The sequence below is a fragment of the Lagenorhynchus albirostris genome, chromosome 7 (assembly GCF_949774975.1).
Source record: "Lagenorhynchus albirostris chromosome 7, mLagAlb1.1, whole genome shotgun sequence".
Taxonomy (NCBI): domain Eukaryota; kingdom Metazoa; phylum Chordata; class Mammalia; order Artiodactyla; family Delphinidae; genus Lagenorhynchus; species Lagenorhynchus albirostris.
The window spans coordinates 94,886,060-94,908,888 of record NC_083101.1 but is presented as its reverse complement, the minus strand read 5'-3'; the positions used below and the strand labels follow the sequence as shown (position 1 = coordinate 94,908,888).

General features: G+C 38.5%; 1 protein-coding gene across 9 annotated transcripts in view; it reads left to right on the top strand.

The window, feature by feature from the left end:
• AUH (AU RNA binding methylglutaconyl-CoA hydratase) overlaps positions 1-22,829 on the top strand; it is a 161,288-nt gene that overhangs the window by 77,854 nt on the left and 60,605 nt on the right. For 7 of the 9 annotated variants that reach the window (XR_009541662.1, XM_060155554.1, XM_060155550.1 and 4 more), the window contains 2 exons: positions 7,405-7,497; positions 9,173-9,229. Coding sequence is in view for 7 of the 9 variants with exons in the window: in XM_060155554.1 (XP_060011537.1) it covers positions 7,405-7,497; positions 9,173-9,229 (150 nt within the window). In the remaining 2 variants the exon portion in view is untranslated. Of the gene's footprint in view, positions 1-7,404; positions 7,498-9,172; positions 9,230-20,756; positions 21,785-22,829 lie in introns of those variants that run through there. The other 2 variants (XR_009541663.1, XM_060155553.1) reach the window with 2 other exon arrangements.

Genomic DNA, 22,829 nt, shown 5'->3' with positions numbered 1-22,829 from the left:
ACTTTGAAGTGTACAGTGTGGTAACTGCGACCTGTGAAAACATAACCATAATCAAGATGGTAAACATATCCATCACCCCAGAAGTTTCCTTATGGCCCTTGGTAATCCTTTTCTTCTTCACCTCCCTGCCCTGCACCTGTCCCCAGAAAACTACTGAACTGCTTCGTAACACTAGAGACTAGTTTTCACTTTTGAGAATTTTTTATAAATGGAACACAGTATGCATTAATTTTGTATGTTGTCTTTTAGTCAGCATACGCTTTTTTGAGATTCATCCATGTTTATCATGGATCAGTAGTTGGTTCATTTTTATTGCTGAGTATTGTTCCCTTGTATGGATGTACCACATGCTGACATTTGGGTTGTGTCCAGTTTGGGGCAGTTACACGTAAAGCTGCTACACATATTTGTATGTAAATCTTGACCATCTTTACCTTTACTACTGTTCCCCCAAAGAATTAAGGCCCTTACTGCTTCTTTCTGTCAGTTTTGTGGATTGATGAGATTGTCAGGTTCTCTGGGGATTAGAGGAGGTGTCCAGAGCTTTGCCTGGGAATCTTCTTTGAAATGCAAATCCTTGTTTTAGTAGGTCTGGGTGAGACCTGGAATTCTACATTTTTAACAAGCTTCCATGAGATGCTAATGCTGCTGGTCCACAACCCCACTTTGAAGGGCAAGGATATAGACCCTGAGAGTTAATGAAGCAAGGCAGTAAAGCTGTTTTTTTCCTACAGGTCAAAAAGTAAACTACTTCTAGTGTTATACTTTTATTAGCAACACAATAACTACATTTGCCCTGTCAAGCAGCATTTGAAGTGCCAGGGGCTCTATTCTATCTGAAGTAGCAGTTGACAGTGGAAGTCATTACTCAGTTACACTTATTATAATCTCCCAGACAAGGCTGTTGAGTGGGAGCATGTGGGGATTTAACCTCAGCAGCATCCCCTCTCTGCATTTCCCCTAGGGAGGCTTTATTTGATTTGGAATTTTGGTAGGAAGGGAATGCTCAGGTGTTGGCTCTTCCTACTTTAATAACCTATATAGTCATATACTAGGGACAGTCTGGGTTGGGGGTTCCCAGGGAAAACTCGAGTCAGAACTCTGTTACAGTCAACTGACTGGTGCCTTGCATCTGGCTCCTGAGGTTTCCCCAATTGGATCCACTGAACTGTGGTGTTGCTCTAGATTTCCAAGAGTTAGAAGAGCATAGAACCAGTGTGCTTGTCGGAGTTTCTTAGGAGTCTCAGCATTTCCCTTTCCTCAGGTACATGGCTGCACATCCTTTGGAAAGGATGGCTAACAATGCTGAGTCCTTCCTCAGGGACTCTGGGTCTGGGCTGTAAGAACTGGTGATAGACAATAATGGGTACAGGGGAGAGCCTGGAGCCAGACCACCTGTGCTCTAGTTGTGGCTATCCTGGGCAACTAACAGCAACTCCTCAACCCAGTAATAGTTCTGATGTCATAAGGCTGGTAGGAGGTTTAAATATTTCTGAGGTGCTTAGGAGAGTGGCCAGACATAGTAAGCACTTTCTACTATTTTGCTAGATCCATAGGTAGCTACGTAGAAAGACAGGAAGGCATGTGCGTAAGTGGTAGCTTAGAAAATTCAAGCAGCTTTACTCAGATTGCACAGTGGTCACTTTTTTGAGTCCTGGGAAGGGTGGCTCCCATTTGTGGGCCTCCAGCCCCCGGTGTGGTGAGGAGAGTGTGTTTGTTGGCGTCTAGTCAGGCCTGTTCCTTTCTCAGTGGCCCAGACTGGACCTCCGGAGAGCCAACATGCAGCCAGCATGCAGGCTTTGGGCAGGAGTGGTTTTATTTTGTTTTTTTGTGGTTCCTTTGAAACTTGATGATGGCAGCTTAACCTGAAGGTAAAGTTTTAGCTGAAATTAGGGATAATTTGGAATTTATTATAACTTTCAGTTAACCTTGATTTTATTTCTATTCTCCTTCAATGATTTCAATAAAGTCAGACTTTTGGTATTACTAAATGGGCATTTGTTTTGAAATATTTAATTCTTGTGTTTTCTATAAGAACACTATTCTTCAAGCAAAACCAAATTTAAAACTCATGAGTGACACTAGCAGTCCCTTAATAATCGCACTGTTTATGTTTTTCTAGAAACATCTGAAAACCTACATTATGTACTGTATTTATCTCAGAGCTGAAAGGAGCCCCTCACTTGCCTTTCCCCCACGTTCGTGGCCTCTGACTCGTTATGCTCGCAGAGGGTGTCCTGCAGACTCTGGAGTAGACAGGGCCTGCCTTGTAGCTCATTTATTTTCTCTTAAAATAGCAACACTTTAATTGTTTGCTTTAATTATATTTTTAGGAGAATTCAAAGGATGATTATCTTCTTTGTCATACCTGGCTCATTTCCTGGTGCTAAACTCAAAATAGTATCTAATCCTGTTGGTTGCATAACACATTGAGTCATCATTTCTTCCTATTGCTGTTGGGAATAGCCAGTGCTCGTGGCAGTTCCCGTTTCATTCAGTCTCACTCTGATACAACTGCCAATTTGATATTTCTTGGTTCTTTGAAACTGATAATCTGCCTTTCAGATGTTTGTTTTATTGAGTTTTCTCTAAGATTATTAACTGCTCCCAAGTAGAAGAAACACTATGTATAAAAGCAAGCATATTAGGTAACTATGAAACTAGCATGTACTTTGAGGTCACTTACATTTTCCTGAAAAATGTTTACAAGAAAAACATCTTTCAGGGAAAAATTAGGATGATATAGAACTTCAGGACTTACAATATTATAAAATGATTGAAATTTAATTACTCATTGAATGCTAATTCAGTTGTTCTATTTAAATAATTCTTTTAGTAGGAAAAAATTTATAGTCAGCTTTACAGAATGCTAATTTATGTTAATATTCAAAAGTACCAAGTAGTTTACCTATTTAATGATTTGAGAGTATTAATACCCTATTTTCTGTGTTCTTTGTAATATAAGGACCCCACATTTCTTGTCATTTTTATTATATATTTTTATATAAGTTGCAATGTTAAAAACTTTTATCTCCTCGAGAAAATACCTTAAGTTCTTAACTGTCACATTTAAAAATAATTTTCTTTACTTCCAGAAAGTAAAGCATATAGCAGAAAAGTATTGTTTTCTAACTTCAGAATTAAGAAAAACTTTAGCACGAGATGATTCATTTTAGCCCCTTCCCACCAGTGCCCTCATCTCCCAGGTCAGCATGTTTGCATTTGTTTATTTCTTCTCCTTTCCTACCACTGCATTATATAAACTCCATCCTCATACTTCAAGTCATGTAGAACCTGAAACCTGTCTGTTGAACATGCCCCTTCCCCCATCATTTTATTTTGTCAAAGTAATGTTTGTTATAGACTTCTCACAATAAAGGGAAAGGGTATATATACATTAATTTCATTTGTGTTTTTACTTTTTTTCTTTTAGTGACATTTTATACTTCTGAAAAAATGGTGCTTTTTAACTTTCTATTGGCTAAGTGTGATTTTTAAGTGTAATATTTATTTGAGAATATTAACTAATGAAAATGTAGAGCAAAGCTTTATGTCTTTTTTTTTTTTTTTTTTTTTTTTTTTTTGCGGTATGTGGGCCTCTCACTGTTGTGGCCTTTCCCGTTGCGGAGCACAGGCTCCGGACACGCAAGCTCAGTGGCCTTGGCTCACGGGCCCAGCCGCTCCGCGGCATGTGGGATCTTCCCGGACCGGGGCACGAACCCGTGTCCCCTGCATTGGCAGGCGGACTCTCAACCACTGCTCCACCAGGGAAGCCCAGCTTTATGTCTTTTTGAGGCAATCGTTGTGTTGCAGTATTAAGAACATTACAGTTGACCAGGAATTTTTCCTGTGTTCTTTCCATTATGCTTTAGAAATTATGAAGTGATAGAGTATTTCTTTTGTAATTTACATTCATTTTATTCCTTTTACCCTTCTATTTAGTCTACATTTTCAATGCACAGTTTGATGTGAAGAAAAATTCTTTTCCATATATATCACATCAATTTGTTGCTATTTTTAGGGGAAAAAATCTAAGGAATATGAAATAACTCCTATTTACCATGAGTTGAAATTTTCAGAAATTGGAACTTGGTGGTACACATATTTCAGGCTTGGGTTTGATTTTGGAAGCCTTTAAACTCATTTTTGTTAATTTGTTTTCTGATACGTCAGCTTCCAGCAGATATTTAGTGAGTGCTGAAGACACTCACTGTTGACCAGCATTTTCACACAGCAAGGAGAGAATACCCCACTCTTCCTGTTGCTCTCTCCATCTTAGGAACTCTGCAGTTTTTCTTTTCTGTAGCTCCATAGGGCTGCATATATTCATGTTGTTCCATTAAAGTATTAAATGAAAGAAGTTAATAACAAGAAGAAGAGTAGAGAGAATACCAGAATTAATGGAGTTAGAAGAGGCAATGAAAAATCTTGCGGTTTGTTCCAGAGTGGTAGGAAGGATGTTATTGACCAGCATTGATGTGCTGTTAATCTTTACTTCTGAATGGAACTGTCCATTCAGAAGGTGAATGTGAATGCTCTCCTGGAAAAGTGTGTACAGAGTGCCATGGAAGCGTAAAGCAAGGGGCTTTTGAGCATTGCCTTGAAAGATAATTAGGGACTAGCTAGGCGTTCCAGGCAGAGGGCAGCTTGTACACAGGTTTGGATGCAAATGACTTCTGAAGGTGCTTTAAGTAATTTGGGGCTGGAACACAGAGTAGGTGTGTGAGGTTGGAGAAGGGGTTGGGCAGGTGGGCAGACTTAGTTCATCAGGTGCCTCCTGTGCCATGCTAAAATTTTCACAAATTTTACCCTGAATGTGGAATAAATCATTGTACTGTTTTAAGTAGGGGAAGAGCATGACCCTGTTTGCACTTTGGAAAGATTATCCTGCAAGAAATATGGAAGTTGCATTGGAAGGGGCACATTGCAGGTGAAGGAGGTCAATTAGAGATCTCCTGCTGGTGCAAAATGAGGGGGCCCAGAACTTTGGCTGTATGAAAGGGAGGGAGATTTGCCAAATTGTGACCTGTTAGACAGGACTTAGAAAACAATTAGATGTAAGATCATTGGAAAAGAGGACATCTGGAATGACTTCTGGGTTTCTGTCTTGAGTAACTTGGTGAATGGAGATGCTTGGTGAATGTGAGATAGAATCTAGAAGAAGGATTGACAGGAAGTTGATTTGAACATGATAAAGTATTTAAGTGGAGATGTCCAACAGACAGGTAACTGTAGAGATACAGTTTAGATAGAAGTTTGGGTTTGAAGTGGTGATTTGTATATCATTGGTATTACAGATGGGAAAAGTTAAGGATAGGAAAGAGACCTACTGGGCAGAGCTTCTATTTAGAGAGGAAGAAGGCTGAGATATAACCAGAGGCAGAAAGAAAGGCAGGAAAAATGAGCGGGAGGAATCCAGAAGGCAAATGAAGAGAGGAATTCAAGGAGGAGGAGTGTTCAGGATTTATGTCTCTGATATTCAGAGGCAACGAGTTTAATAGGGACTGGTGCCCATTGGTTATGGGACAATATCATAGTGTCACTGGTAAGCGGAGCAAGAACGGTCTCGGTGAGATGAGTGGGACTAGAGCTGTGAGGTGGAGATGAGTGGGAGTGATGAAATGCGTTTACTCTGTTCCCTCTAGATGCTTGTCTTAGATGGAGGTGAGCCAAGGCCATAGTGAGGCCTAGGGAAAAATTTTGATGGGAGCGACTTGAGAATGGGGAGGTAGCAGATTGAAGGAGTCTAGAAATATGATAATTTCTATAGCTAGCTTTGTAGAAAGGAAGGAGAATTGGGAGCTGTGTAACAGTAATTCCATTGTACTTGTAGTGGCTTGAGGTGACCTTGGGAGCCAGTTGGATTAATTTGCCATTATATTACTTTATTAATTTTTCTTTTTTGTCAGATAAAATAACTAGATTTTATTTTTTCATTAAACTCATTTCCTGACTGTAAACACTGACATAGCTGTCTGTTCATTTTTTTACCAGGTGTGCTGTAAAGCACATTGTGTGGAGCACCTTTGAATTTGTCCTGTCCTTTCAAGCTTCCACCTCCCCGCAAAATGCTCAGACAGGTGCAAATAGTGAAATATGCCCTGTTCCCAAGCCCCGTTCATCCCTGCTCTATCAGTAGTGCTTTTGCCTCAGGTGGCAGCATCTATATGTGCTCTATCTCAGCAATTTCAGCTTTGCTCTTAGAATAAATTTAATAAATTTCTTCATGTATGAAGAAAACTCAGTGTACTTCAACAAATTTGAATAAAGCTCTCTATCTGAGGAATTTCACATATCAGAATACCTATGGAAGAGAGACTTCTAGAGATGGTATTTTTAAATTTTATTTTTATTTATTCATTTTTATTTTATATATTTATTTATTTTAAATTGATATATAATTGGCATATAACTTGTGTAAGTTTAAGGTGAATGTGTTGATTTGATGTATTTACATATTGTAATATGATTACCACTGTAGCATTAGCTAACACCTCCATCATGTCACACAATTATTATTTCTTTTTTGTGGTGAGAACAAATTAGGAGATGGTACCTTTTTAATATCCACATTTTATTCATATGTTAAGCTTGTTCAACCTACTTCACATTCCCATAGTCAAAATAAAATTTATAGAAAGGATTCTGCTTCACGGAATAATTAACCAGTTAGTTTTGGAACTACTTGTAGAAAATGAAATCTGTATATTTACAGAAGTTTCATTAAAATAATAGTGTTTCTGGACTAAAGAAAATCTGGCTTTGAGTTCTGTGATTGGCTGACCCCTTCCCAGTCATGCCTTTGGACAGGTTCTCAGTATCTCTTCCATCTGAAGTGTGTGGTATTTGATAGAGCCTGATCACTTTCTAGCTACTGTTCATCATACTCATTGCCAAATGGTAGAACTAGTGGGTTGACGCCCAGCAGCCACTTGGACTGCTTCTGTCTTGTTTGAGTAGATGTATTACTTCTTTAAATGAGGCTCTATCATTCTGAGTACCAGGGTAACCTATAAAGGGTCATGAATTTTGCATTATACCTAAGTCATTTGAACTTGAAATTTGTGTGAACCAGACATCTCATAAAAGGCTTCAGGCTTGAAGAATACAGAATCAGAACTATGATTCTTTTAATTCAACAGAAAATGTTTATGAATGTATTTCAATAATATGGTAAGATTTAAAGATATTACTGCATATTTATGTGATGAAACCCTATACAATCATTACATTTTCTAGAATAACGAAGAATGAAATGCTTATTTAGTTAAAAGTAAAAGGGATATAAAAGTCTATAGACGATATTTCGTTTAAAATTATATTCACAGAAAAAAATGTAAAATAAATTGCATAGTAAGGTAACACTCTTACTGAAGGAGCATAAAATCTTTCTTTTTATTTCAGCTAATCTTCCAGTGCCAACCATTGCAGCAATAGATGGACTCGCTTTAGGTGGTGGACTTGAACTGGCTTTAGCATGTGATATAAGAGTAGCAGGTGAGAATTAATCCTATATAAAAACATAACTTTTTAAAAATGAGGTTTGTGCCTACTCTTCAGATTGTTCCAAATATTTTATTTTTTTCCTGTTGTTGAATAGAACATGTAGAAAAAATCACCTCCTGGGCTTAATGAAGTATTTAAAATTCCCAGTTAAGAAAACAGTCTTTTGTAGTATCTTGCTCAGTCTTAGCAGGAGGAAAGGAGAACAGGAATTGGGTCAGACAGACTGAATTTGGATCTTAGGTCCTGCCCTTTTTAGATCAGTTTCCTCCTCTGAAATGGGAGAAATGACGGTTACTGTTGTGAAGATTAAATGAGTTTGTGTGCAGCATGTGACTAGTCTAAGCACATAATTATTGTTAGCTATAGTAGTAATAACTTAATCTCTTTGAGGCACACTTTCTTCCTGCATGGTTTTCTGAAGACTGGATGAAGTGTTTATGAAAATAATGAAGGAAACAATTAGTGCTAACCATGTGCTGAGTATTGACTTGGTGTTCAGCTAATACTTGACACATATTAGCTCACTTAATCTGCCTAACATCCCTGTGAGATAGGTACATACTGTGGTGCTTGAGGAAGCTAGTGCAGAGACAGGTGAAGAAACAAGACCCAGATCAGTGATGAGCTGGATTTGAACCCAGGCAGTCTGGCGTCACGGCTGTCACTTCTGTTATCCTGCCAGCGTACTGCATGCTGCCAGTGCTGTCCTCAACACTATCTTCTGTATGGTCACAGTGCTGTCTGTATCCTTGTCCCTCATAGGGGTGACATACAGGGGCTCTGGGATCAAGGACTGGGCGAGGTAGGCAGCAAGTATTTGTCATGGTTCTTCCCCTGGTTCCCACTGTCTCTTCTGATGGAGCTGCCTGTTAAATGTAGAGTCAATATAATTATGTTTTTTACTAATTTTATGGTAACTGGCTCTTGGAATTTGCATTTGCTAATCCATGTGTACTTTTCCCCCATTTCACTTTATTTTAGATCTCTGTTTTCTTGACTGAGATTTTTGGGTTTTAAACTGAAAAGCCAAGTTACACACAATCCATTTTTGAAAGAATGCAAGTTCTGGGAATCAGGATATGGGAAGTAGTCCAAGTACATTTGGATATGCAAATAAAGAAATAATTAATATGGTTTAAAGTAGCCGTGAAAACAAACATGGAAAGAGGAACCCTGTCCAGCTGTCAGAACAGCAAAGCCATTTGTCAAAAGTAACTAGAGATTTGGTCTTGAAAAGTTGCCATATCTGATATGATATATTAAGCTGTTTGATCTGGAGGGCTGTTCAGGCAGCTAAAGAATTCATACTTGTCAGACACAGCCTCTCTCCTCATCCTGAATAATTAATGAGATCTAAGCCTTCAAACATGACTTGGCAGTATCAGGTCAAATTATGTAGTCACAACCCTGGTCTTTCTGCATCAAAAATTAATTCTCTGCCAAGCAGTTTTTAACAGAAAATGTTGTGTGAATCTCTTAATATATGTCATTTAGAATGTTTACTTATTTCCATAACTAAATGCCTTCTGAAGTGATTTTTAAAAAGATTTGTGACACAAATTTAATTAGTAAACAATATTTGTAGCTTATTTTCCTAACTTTTTCAGGTCATCATATTTGAATTTGATGATGTGGATGTTACTTAATTTTCTTCTTTCCTTTTTAGCTTCTTCTGCAAAAATGGGCCTGGTTGAAACAAAGTTGGCAATTATTCCTGGTGGAGGTATGGATTGTTCACGCCCATCTTGATTTGTTCCTCAAAACAGAGCATAAGGCAAAAAGGTGTTAGTTGAAAAGGCAACATTTTGGGTAAAGAGACTAATGCTGTGTTGTTTGCTTCTGTAGCAGAGTCCTTATTCAGAATGCATTCTTTAGCTTCCGTAGGTGTGAAGATTGCAGACCTGTTGCCTGTTGCTCTCTTTTTGTGCTGTGTCCTGTGCTTTTCTGTTAGATTTCTGAACTTTAAAATTATTGCATCAGTCACATTATTCTTGAAGGATAACACCGATATTTTGAAACTTTTATGTCAGTATGTAAATGTGTGCGTCCTCAGAGAGCTTTATACACACAGTCAGACCCCAGTGGAGGAGGGGGCAGGGCTTCCCAGGCTTCGTGCCAGCTTACTGTGTTTCTCTGCAGCTGGACAAAGGTTAGGGTTGGTGGGTAGCCTGAATTTTGAGCTGAGGAAGTGTTTCTTCTGTTACTACAAAAAAGGTGAGCAGCTTCTGTTGGAAGACTCATTTAAGAAAGTACTTTTCCACCATTGATAATGAAATCTGCATCACCAGATAAATCTGACATTTTTGTTCTTTCATCTGATGCAGAGAATTTGGAGACATTCTCATTCTGTGAAGTCATTCTTTCAAAAAGTTGACTTCACCTAAGGGTGTGCACATTGATAACATTAGTTTATGAATGAAATAACAGTAATAATGTAAAAATTAAAGGCAGTGTTTGAATACTTCCTAAGTTAAAAGTATATGTTTAACCTTATCATTATAAGAATATTTATCCTGGTTAAGGTGTATAGGTAGAGATAAAAACATAATTCAGTGAAACTGAAGACTACCCAGATCAATATATAAGACTCACTGAGTTTTCTACTTTGGTAATCCGCAAAAATAATATTCTTGTAGGTAAAAGCATTTACTATCTACCTGTTTTACCATGCCAATCTTTTTCACAGTGACTCATGAAAACCCTAAAAGGATTTATAAGAAAATAGACCCAATTGAAAAGAATTATCAGATAAAAATATGTGAAATAATACAAGGTTTAGAAAAAGGATGATATGACATGTTTCTGAAATTCTTTTAAAGAAGTAAGCATTTATTCATAATTAGGATATGACTGAGCCTAGAAAGATAGTGACTGTAGTTGAATGGTGGGCCCCCTGAGAGATATGTCAATCTGGAACTTACGAATGTGACCTTATTTGGAAAAGGGGTCTTTGCAGATGTAATTAACTTAAGGATCTTGAGATGATTTCATCCTGGATTGTCTGAATGAACCTCAGATTCAATGACAAGTATCTTTATAAGAAGAGGAGAAGATTCAAAAAAGAGAAAAAACAAAGAGAAGAAGGTCTTGTGAAGACAAAGACAGCAGAGATTGGAGAGATGCATTTGCAAGTCAAGGAAGAAAAAGGATTGCTGGCAGCCATCAGAAGCTAGGGGATTCTTCCTCAGAGCCTCCAGGAGGAACCAACCCTGCCATCATCTTAATTTTGGACTTCTGGCCTCCAGAACTATGAGAGAATAAATTTCGGTTGTTGTAAGCCACCAAGTTTGGTAATTTTGTTACAGCAGCCCTAGGAAACTAATACAGTGGTTTTTAATGTTTAAGTAAGTTTTTTGGAAAGGGAATTAGTAGGTGGCAGAGATAGGGGATAGAAGGAAAATGAACTTGATAATTTGAATATTTACCAAGTCCCAGATATGAAATGTTTTGTATTAAAACCACCAGAAGATAATACTGTTGTGTGAGAGTATAGTTGGGTTTGATTAGATGCAAAAAGCTTAATTGATTATACTAAGAAATGAGGGTGGTAGCTTTAGCTCCTTCCATCTTCCCTTGGGAGCTGCCTGTGTCATATTAGGTCTAGAAGTTAGCATTTTCTTCACAGTGTACTTAAGTGCTCTGGGGTCCTTAACAAATTTATTTGTTATAAAACTCAGAATGTTTTAACATTTTCCATTTGTTTATAAAAGATAGTTTTCTGTCTTTTTGTTTTCTTTCCTTTTTTTCTGAGTCTGAAGGAATATTAGTTGCTCCTTTAATATAATGAAGTTTATAGCTCATAGTGCATGTAATTATGTAGTACTGAATTTTTATAGCTCATAGTGCATGTAATTATGTAGTACTGAATTTTTTATTGAAAATGAATCTAATTTTGTATAAGGCCACATACTCACATTTAGATAATAAGAGGTGAATGCACAATTTTTGCTTCAGTTTTATATTAGCATTATGGCTATTAAAGTACCCCAAGTAAAGCCTGTTGTTTTTTTTTTTCAAATAATAGCAGAACAGTTTGTTTTAAGTAAGGATTTTTTTTTTAAGTGTATCTAAAGGAGCTATTTCTGAAAATTTTATGGAGAAAATCCTCTTCTGTCCTATGCATAGAAGAATTTTTTTAATCCACAGATATTTTCTCCAATTTCGTTTCTCTCCTCCCCTTTCTCTTAGATCAGGGGTCCCCAACCCCCAGGCCATGAACCGTCACTGGTCCATGGCCTGTTAGGAACCAGTCCATACAGCAGGAGGTGAACAGTGGGCAACCGAGCGAAGCTTCATCTGTATTTACAGCCACTCCCCATTGCTCGCATACTGCCTCAGCGACGGCATTAGATTCCATAGGAGCGCAAACCCTTCTGTGAACTGCACATGTGAGGGATCTAGGCTGTGCGCTCCTTATGAGAATCTAATGCCTGATGATCTGAGGTGGAGCTGAGGCGGTGATGCTAGTACTGGGGAGCGGCTGCAAATACAGATTATCATTAACAGAGAGGTTTGACTGCACAGAGACCATAATAAATCAGTTGCTTGCAGACTTACATCAAAACCCTATCAGTGAGTGGCAAGTGACAATTAAGCTGCATCTGGTAGCAGGCTTTATAGTGGCAAGTGAGTTGATGTACTTCAGCTGTATCTGGTGGCAGGCTTGAAGTTGAATCTGATACTTATTTTAGTCTGTGTGTGGCCTGCCTATTATTTTATTTACCACTTACATCTGCGCCTCTTTGCCACATTGCGCACTTGTCTCAGTCACACGTAAGCCCACAAGCTAACCCTAGCCAAAATGAGTAAAAAACAAACGTCACTGGAGAGCTTCTTTGAAAAGGGGGAGAGACCTAATGAGGAGACAGCAGAAGAGCCTAAGACTGCCAACAAAAAGAAAGCTGCATTTAAAAGAAAATAACCAAGAGTCCTTAAATTATGGGTTCATTGCAACAGGTGATTCACATTCTCCAAGCCCGCTTTGTATAATATGTGGTGACTGGCTATCCAGCAAAGCCATGAAACCTTCAAAACTGCTTCGCCACATGGAGACCAAGCACCCTGCATCAAAAGACAAGCCTTTGGAATTTTTCAAAGGAAAAAAAAAATGTGAACACGAAGAACAGAAGCAATTATTGAAGGCCACCACTTCAACAAATGTGTCTGCTCTGAGAGCACCATTCTTAGTGGCTAACTGCATTGGTAAAGCTAAGAAGCCCTTTACTATTGGTGAAGAGTTGATCCTGCCTGCTGCTGAGGACATTTGTCGTGAACTTTCAGGAGAGGCTGCATTTCAAAAGGTGACACATGTTCCTCTTTTGGCTAGCACCATAACTAGATGAATTGATGAAATAGCAGAGGATATTGAAGCACAATAGTTAGAGAGGATTAATGAGTCACCATGGTATGCAGTCCAGGTTGACAAGTCTACTAATGTTGACAACAAGGCAACAATGCTTGTTTTTATGTGACATATTTTTCAGGAGGATGTGCATGAAGATATGTTATGTGCACTTTTGTTGCCAACCAACACCACAGCTGCAGAACTATGTCTTTGAATGATTACATATCAGGAAAACTGAATTGGTCATTTTGTGTTGGTATATGCACGGACGGAGTGGCTGCCATGACTGGACAGCTTTCTGGTTTTACTGCTCGGGTCAAAGAGGTCACTTCTGAATGTGAGTCTACGCACAGTGTCATCCACAGAGAAATGCTGGCTAGCCAAAAAATGTCACCTGAAGTTAACAATGTTTTGCAGAATGTGATTAAAATTATCAGCCACATTAAAGTACGTGCCCTTAACTCACGTCTGTTCATGCAGCTCTGTGAGGAGATGGATGCAGAGCACACACATCTTCTCTTATACACAGAAGTGAGATGGCTTTCTGAAGGTAGATCGCTGGCCAGAGTTTCTGAGTTACGAGAGCCGCTCCAGAGATTTCTTTTAGAAAAACAGTCACCACTGGCGGCACATTTCAGTGACACAGAATGCGTCGCAAAACTTGCTTACTTGTGTGACATATTCAACCTCCTCAACAAACTCAATCTGTCACTTCAGGGGAGAATGACAACTGTGTTCAAGTCAGCAGATAAAGTGGCTGCACTCAAAGCCTAACTGGAATTATGGGGGCAACGAGTGCACTTTGGGATTTTTGACATGTTTCATACATTAGCAGAGATTTTGAAAGAGACTGAGCCAGGGCCTTCTTTCTCCCAGCTGGTGCATGATCCCCTATCTCACCTTTCACAAGAGTTTGAGCATTACTTCCCAACCACAGAAGACCCCCGAACTGGGAAGGAATAGATCCGCGAACCATTTGTGAATAAGCCAGGTGAATTGACTTTGTGCGTGCTAGGAGAGGATCAGCTGCTTGAGGTCACAAATGAGGGTGGCCTCAAAAGTACTTTTGAGACAACTTCAAATCTCCATACACTCTGGATTAAAGTCAAGGCGAACATCCTGAGATTGCCACAAAAACACTGAAAACCCTGCTTCCATTTCCAACAACCTCTCTTTGTGAAGCAGGGTTTTCTGCAGTGACAGCACCCAAAAAGAGATTACGGAGTAGATTGGGCATAAGCAACACACTTTGGGTGTCCCTGTCTCCCATCACCTCCAGATGGGACCATCTAGTGTCAGGAAAACAGGCTCAGGGCTCCCACTGATTCTGCATTATGGTGAGTTGTATAATTACTTCATTGTGTATTACAATGTAATAATAATAGAAATAAAGCTGCACAATAGATGTAATGTGCTTGAATCATCCTGAAATCATCCCCCCCATCCCCGGTCCGTGGAAAAATTGTCTTCCACGAAACCAGTCCCTGGTGCCAGAAAGGTTGGGAACTGCTGTCTTAGATGATCCTCATATGAAAATACTGCTTATTGTTTTCTTAAAACTGTTTTTAAATTGGTGAATTTGCTATGTCTAAAATGATCTCTGAGATGTCCTCTTTTTTTTTTTTTGACTGTAAACATTGCTGTTAAGTGTTATAAAGAGCTTACTATAATAGACGTAGTAGACTACACTGAATTTTTTTTCTCCCTTCTTGGTGGTGCCTAACTTGCTTCCTGTTGTAGATGCTCATTGAGCAGCCAGGTGCTCATAACCCCCATCAGTGAGCCTTTCTTCACTGTCAGTGGTCCCAGACTTTCATCTATTTCAGACAAGGGTGGTTGCGAATAGAAGATGGGTAGAATGTAAGTGGGGAGAATTCAAATACAGGGAGAGTATTGTGGAAAAAATAATGTTTTGCTTTCCTTTTTAATACTATGGATGAAATAAATATTTTCGGGGAAAATGTGTGAACTCCATCCAGTCTAGAAGACATATGTCTGTAAGTCTAACAAAGAATGCTCTTCTAAGTTATTACAGGCTCATGGTTCCGTATGTTAATCCAAGTGAAACTATCTCCCCATTTGGATTTACTGTATGTTTGATCAGCCACAAAAGAGTTAACCTGATGCTCTTAGTTGTCATATTATTATCACTTCTGCACTTTTGTGATAACAGTTTACTGGGAAACTGTAATCAAAACCTGGCATTTAGTTTTCTTTGTTTCTTTTTTTTTACTTGAACTTGAGTCTGAATAACAATGTGATTATTTTTAAGGTATATTTTGTAAATTTTCTTAAAATCAAAAAGTTAAATTATAAAGCGATTATTTTGCAGATATAGTAATAGTCCTAATGAGCGTATTAATGGACCATTACTATAATGCAAGTTTTAGATTAGTGTTCTAAATTTCAGTTTTTACTTGATCATTAAAGTTACATAGTTAATGAAAAGTAAGATGTGAAGGAAGGTGGAAACATACTAGAGCCAAATTGAACTTCTTTAAGTTGTATTATATCAGGTAAAATAAAAATAGAATGTAATTAATTGACTGTCATATACTTAAACCAGTACTTTTATTTGTAATATATATATATTTAAGTATAGACAGATATTATAAAATATAAAATACCATGTTAATGGTTTAAAGCCAGTTTAAAAATCCTTAATATTGTTACCCTAGGACCTTCCTGTAATATTCTTAAATTATATTAAGGATTTTTATACACTAAATAGCCCTACTCTGTTCTTTATTATTTTCACCTTTAAGAAAGCAGCTAAACTTCCTATCTTCTTCCCAACTGAGAGAATGCTCCAGTACTAGAAAATAAAATTCTCTTTTGGAAATAGCTCCCCAAACAATACCACCCTTTAACACATTTATAAGAATGCAATAAAAACAAGTTCAGAGGATTAGAATTCTGTTATTTGACAGTTTAGGAAATTTCTGTAAGTTTGCACAGAAAATGGTGGCAGATTCTTTTATTCCTGGCCTCTGTTTCTTACATCTTCTACTAGAAGATTTGGGGTACATGTCAAGAAACCTTATTATATCTAAGAAAACTGTTAAGGCTTCTTGCTTGGGTATACATCACTGTGGACAAGATGTCTAGTATTTCCATTGCTCTGTGGTTCTCTTTCATTCTCTCTAGCTTTTTATTTCGGAAATATTCAAACTTTAGGAAATGTGAAAGGCAGTAAAAGGAAACTTTTTATACCCTTTGCCAAGATCTGTCCCCGCCCATTTCCCTCTCCTTCCACTCTCCACCTCCCTCTCTCATATGTACATCCTTTGTGTTCTTGCCGAACCATTTCAAAATAACAAGGTGAACCTTTAAATATTTCAGTATGCTTTTCCTAAGAATAAGAAAGGACTCATATAACCACAACACTGTTATAACACCTAACATATTAACATTATTATTAATATTCAGATTACCTCAGGTTCAAAATGTTTGTAGTGGTCTTTTTGGTTTGCTTTTCCAATTCAGGATTCATTTAAATGTCACACATTGCAATTTTGTTTGTTTGTTCTTTTAATCTCAGTAAGTTTTCCATCTCTTTTTTTTTTTTAACACTAATCTTTTTTAAAAGAAGTCAAGCAAATTATTGAAGTTTGCGCATTCTGGATTTGACTGAGGTATTTCCTCACGTTTAAGTTTATGATAAAAAATTTTTGCCAAGAATACTAAATGGGCCACACTCTATATTTTCTTTTCATTTGATGGCACTTAAAGTTAGGTTGTCCCATTTTGGGTGACAATAACTTTGATCATTTGGTTAAAGTGGTGACTAACTGTGGGTATACTTTTAGTATTCTCTTCTTGGAAAGTTTTCAGGAAAAGAATCTTTAATAATTATCATTGGTATTGACTATTTCCCAAATTAAAAAGGAAAGGAAGAAAGAAAAATGAGTTTTTTATGAAAAGAAAAAAGGAAGGAAGGAAATGAGAGCACTCAGTTTTCACAGGACCAGAATGAGAGTCCCCAGTCTTGTCTTTTTCTCCTCCCCAGGGTGAGGGGTTTGGGACATCACTGCATGTCTCACTGTAGGCTGTGTTTAGCAATAAGGCAATATCTTGGCATGGTGTCCAGGAACTCTATTTTAAGGTGCGTCTGTGAAGTAATGACAGATTTTTAAATCCAGTGTGTGTGTTGTCCTGAACACAGTAGTCATTTTGGAAAGTTTTGTTTATAACTTTTGCTGAAATCTTCTTAGAACATACATCAGAATCTGAGCTTATTCTTTTGACTATCATCAGCAGTGACTCATCTTGATCCTGTGAGGGTGAATTTGATTTTCATAAATAGCAAGAGACCTTTCGGTGCCAAATCTGATTAATAAGGTCATACTATTTCCGGAAGAAGAAAAGTATAACAATAAAAATAAGACTGCTTTTCTTAAGAGGCTTATATAATGTCAAACATTTACCAGTGTTGTGAGCAATGGATAGCACTGCTGGATTTAATGGACTGATTCCTAAGTGACCTCTAAAGGCCAGCACTCGTTCTGCTCTGTGAAGTCTAGTACATTTACGAACACACCTCATACAGTCTCATGCAGTCTCATTTCTTTGTACTTTTAAAATGTATTCAGTGACCACTTTACTTTTTTCTAATTAGGGGATTTTGGAAGTTATTTGTCGACAGAACATATTGTTAGTTGTTGTAGAGGAAACAGATATATCAATAGATGTAGATACAGGTACAGATATAGACGACTCAGCAGTGTTCCTTTAAAATGCCCATCTGAAATCTGGTAGGAGATATTAAACGTGTACAAGTATCATAACTGCTCTATTATAAAGTTGTTGGAATCAAACATGAATAAAGCAGTTGAAACTGGGAATTGTGAGTTTGAGAAAATAGTGTGGATTCTGTCAGCTATAAGCCTCAGTTTATAAGACATGCAACGTGGGTCCCCAGCACTTCTCTAACCTTCTCTCCTATTGCTGCCCCCTTTGCTCACACGCTGGGTTCCAGATATATTTATTCAGTTAATTTGCAAATACTTGTTGACCCATGCACTGGTGTAGACACTGGGTATGTAGTCGTAAACAAACATGGAAAGATCACTGGAGACTCTGGGGATGGCCAAACACATGACATGATGCCTGACACTAGACAGATGTGATTGATAGCAGTTTGTTAGTCACATGTACTCACAGCTCAGGGGAAGCCACCACATGGCACACAGGACCACATGGAGGTTGTGCTTGGGAACAGTGAAAAAACAGAGTGTGGGAGGCAGGCTTTGTAGTGATGAGAGGGTGGTGTGCCCCCTGGTTCCTTAGGGAGGATGTGATTGGTTTTGTTTGAATAATTTCACAATCTGGCAGGAACCTGGAACCCTCTCCCCAGGAATAAGTAGGAACCATGTCTAGTTTTCCTGATGAGAGGTAGGTTGTTTGTCTAGGGGACTTAATTTATTGGAGCAGAGTTGAGAGGAGAACTTGTAGTCCAGCCATTTGTGGTTCACCTGATATCCCTAGGTGTTAGGCAGCACGTGATATTGGGACTTCAAAATTTTAGGCCTTACCCACATGAACAAATGGAAATATAGAAAGTTTCAGAATAGAGACGACAGAAAAAAGAGTGAGTGAACTTTGTGATTAATGAATAGGAGTTACTCAATCTAAGTAACAGAGAAACAAACAAAAAACCTGAATAAATGAACTGAACCTCAGGGACCTATAGGACAATACTGAAATATTTAACATTTGTGTCACAAGAGTCTCAGAAGGAAAGGAGAAAGAGTGTGGTTCAGAAAAAAAGTATTTGAAGAAATAATGGCTGAAGATTTCATAAATTTGGTGAAAGACATAAACTAAGGATTTAAGAAACTGAGTGAACCCAAACAAGATAAGTCCAGAGAAATCCAGGACCAGACACGTCATAATCAAAATGCTTAAAACTAAAGACCAAATACTACTACTACTAATAATGATACTTAAAGTCAAAGGAAAATAACATTGTTTATAGGAAAACAATGATTTGAGTGTTTAGATTCCTTATCAAAAACAATGGATTCCAGAAATAAGTGGAATGGTATTTCTAAATTGCTAAAAGGAAAGAACTGTCAACCCATAATTCTGTATCAAGATAAAGTGTCTTTTAGGAATGAAGGTGAAATAAGGATATTCTCAGATTAAGGAAAACTAAGAGAATTTATGGCCTGCAGACCCAGTGTGGTATTGGGGAAAAGATAGACACTTTGATCTGTGGAACACAACAGAATCCAGAAATAGACCTGTGCAAATATGGCTGGTTGATAATTGATAATTCACACAAGCAATTCAGTGGAGAAAGTATGGTGGTGGAAAAGTTGTATATCCATATGCAAAAGAAAAGAGAAAACCACTTCAACCTAAATCTCACAATTTGTACAAAATGAACTCAAAATCATAAATTTAAATGTAAAATATAAAACGGTACAAATCTTTGAAGCTTCATGAAGCCAGAGACTGTCTCTCTCATTTCCACAGTTTGAAACCACAGGTCCGGTAGTCATCCATCGAGTATTACTAAATGTGTAAATTATAGTTGTCCCTTGGTATCAAGGGGGATTGGTTCCAGAACCCCCTGTGGATACCAAAATCCATGGATGCTCAAAATGGCATGGTACACCTTATAAAATGGTGTAGTATTTGCATATAACCTCTGCACATCCTTCCATATATTTTAGATCGTCTCTAGATTACTTATAATACCTAATACAATGTAAATGCTAAGTAAATAGTTATAAATACAATGTAAGGGCTATGTAAAGACAGTTGGCCCTTGAATAACATGGATTTGAACTGCACGGGTCCACTTATATGCAGATATTTTTCAATAAATATACAGTTGGCCCTCTGTATTTGTGGGTTTTGCATCCATGGATTCAACAACTATGTATGGACATTTCTGCCCGAAGTAGGTTGAATCCGAGGATGTGAAACCCACGGATACAGAGGGCCAACTGTATTCATTGTACTATGCCATTTTATATAAGGAACTTGAGCATCTGCAGATTCTGGTGTACGTGAGAGCTCCTGGAACCAATACCTCCTGCATACCAAGGGATGACTAGTTGGCGGCATGAGGCAAATTCAAGTCTTGCTCTTTGGAACTTTCTGGAATTTGTTTTTTCTGAATACTTTTGGTTGGAGAAGGTTGGATGAATCCGTGGATTTGGAGGGCCCATTGTACTGCTCCTGGAGGAGATAGAATGAAATTAACTTCAAAGATGGGTTACACAAAGTAAATTAGAGATTAACTATTACAGGAATATTTTGTTTACTTGTACTGCATGCTTTTCTTCATTAAAATTCACCTTATTGCTTTATATATCCAAATTGTATAAGTAATGGGATTGAATTAATCAGTGATTTTGACTGACCTCAGATTGATGTCTGTCGTTCTCATTTTTGTTTTCTTTTTTCTTTTTTTTTTTTTTTTAATAACTAGTAACTTGGTATTTTGTGAGCAGCATGTTACTTTCCTGTTGTCCAGCTGTACTCAAGGTAGCCTTATTTGCATGCTACAAAATCTGCTCAGCGTCTTGATGGGGGTTCCCTTGTATGCAGCAAGTTGTTTTTCTTTTGCTGCTTTTGAGATTCTCTGAAGAGACTCCTAAAAAGATCTTTTTAACTTTTGTCACTTTAATTATAATGTGTCTTAGTGTGAGTCTTTCTTGGTTTATCTTTATCAGAATTCTCTGGGCTTCCTGGATCTTGATGTCTTTTTATCCTCTAGGTTAGGGACATTTTTAGCCATTATTTTTTCAAACAAGTTTTCTGCCCTTTTTTCATTCTCTTCTTCTTCTGGGACCCCTATAATGAGAATATCGGTACACTTAATGTTGTCCCATAAGTCTCTTAAGCTTCACTCTTTTCCATTCTTTTTTTTTTTTTTTTTTTTTTTTTGCAGTACGCGGGCCTCTCACTGTTGTGGCCTGTCCTGTTGAGGAGCACAGGCTCCGGACGCGCAGGCTTAGCGGCCATGGCTCACGGGCCCAGCCGCTCTGCGGCATGTGGGATCTTCCCGGACCGGGGCACGAACCCATGTCCCCTGCATCGGCAGGCGGACTCTCAACCACTGCGCCACCAGGGAAGCCCTTTTTTGTTGCTTTGATTGGTTGAGTTCCACTGTCTTGTCTCTGAGTTCCCTGATTCTTTTTTCTACTTCATCTAGCATGTTGTTGAACCCCTCTATTGTATTTTTCAGTCCAGTTATTGTATTCTTTAACTTTGTCACTTTTGTTTGCACTGTCTTAAATGTCTCTTTGTGGAAATTCCTTTTTGTTCATGCATTCTTTTCCTGTCCTCAGTGAGCATTTTTATGACTGTTATTTTGAACTTCTTTTCATATAAATCATTTGTTTTTGTTTTGTTAAGATCTTTTTCTGAGGTTTTATCTTGGCCTTTTTTGGGGAATATATTCCTATGTTTCTTTATTTTCCTGATTCTCTGTGTTAGTTTTTATGCATTAGATAAAACAGCTAACTCTCCCAGTCTTGGAGATGAACCTTATTGTTCAGCCCTGCCCTAGCTCTTTATTGTCTGTCAAACCTTTGGTTTTGTGCGAGTATCCTGTTTTATTCTAAGTGGCTGTCAGTAGTTGAGGGTGTGCCAGGACCTGTCTGTGTCTCAGAGGGGAGGACCTCAGCATCTGGATTCAGGCTGATTGGAAGCCAGACCCTTAGGCAGCAGCTTTTAAGGTATGCAAACATATTTCTTTCAGGGGAAGACTGGGAGATGGGCATTTCTGTTTGTTCCCTCTACACTGACCCTTCGGTGATAGCCAGTTAAGAAATGTTTCTTTGTTTGCTGTTGTCCTTTTCAACCATTAACACAAGACCAGCTGGTCAGCACATCCAGGCTATCAAGGGATGTGTCCTCTAGGCAGCAGCTACAAAAGCTGGAGTGACGGATGTGCGCACAAGGTTCTTTCTCAGGGACAACAGCTACTTGGGGCAGGGCAGATGGAGGGTGGGAAGGTATGCAGCTTTCTTATCTCTAGAGAAGATTGTAGTAGGTCCTTTGATGTGTGTTTAATTAGAAGCTGCCCCTCGGGGCCCAGCTATGAAGGTAAGCTAATTGGCTTCTTTCACAGAAATACTAGGCCTTTTATTAAGCTACCTCTCCATTGTACCATGGGGTGTATAGCTGGTTAAAAACTCTTTCTCCATTTGTTATAGTCTCGTGGGACCTGTGAATATAAGCTTCATTGGCCTCCAGAGCCTAGTGATCAAGGGGTATCTCCTGGGCAGCAAAAATTAGGGGGCCAGATTTGTGTCTACAAACTCATTTTTAGGAGATTCTGGTGACTTGGAGTGAGGCAGAGGGAGAGTGCAAAGATGGCGCCCAGTGGTCTCAGCTGTCTTTGGATAGTATTTCAGTAGGCCTCTAGATGTGTATTGAATTAGATGCTTGTTCCTTAAATCGGCCTCCTTCACAGAAAGACTGGGCACTTTTCAGGCAGCTGCTTCTGTGCTGGCTTTGGTAGGGGGTAGCCAGGTGAGTCTGTGTGAGCTCAGAACTGCTTCTCAGTTTGCTGTAGCTGTCACTCTCGTTGATACGAGCCTGTTGACTTTCAAAGCTAGATATTTTGTGTTTCATTTCTCAGGTGCAGGTCTTAAAAGTTGGTGTGCCTGATGTGGGATTCTAACGCTTTGCTCCTCAGGGAGAAGCTTGGATTTTTGAGCTCTCTCCGGATTGTGTATCACCGCACTGGGGGTGGGGTTAATGGTGAGATTGTGCTGCAGCCTCTTCTACCTGTCTCAATGTGGGTTTTTTCCTAATTTGCCAAATGTGGAGGAATTAATTGCTCAGGTAGTTTTGGGGTTTCTGTTAAGAGGACATTGTTCCTTATTTAGCTGTAGATTTGGTGTGTCTATGGGAAGGGGTGGTTTCAGGATCCTCCTATGTTGTCATCTTGAACTGGAACTCAGTTGCATTATTTTGGTTGAACGACTGAAAGCATAATCAGAAAAGTTCTATA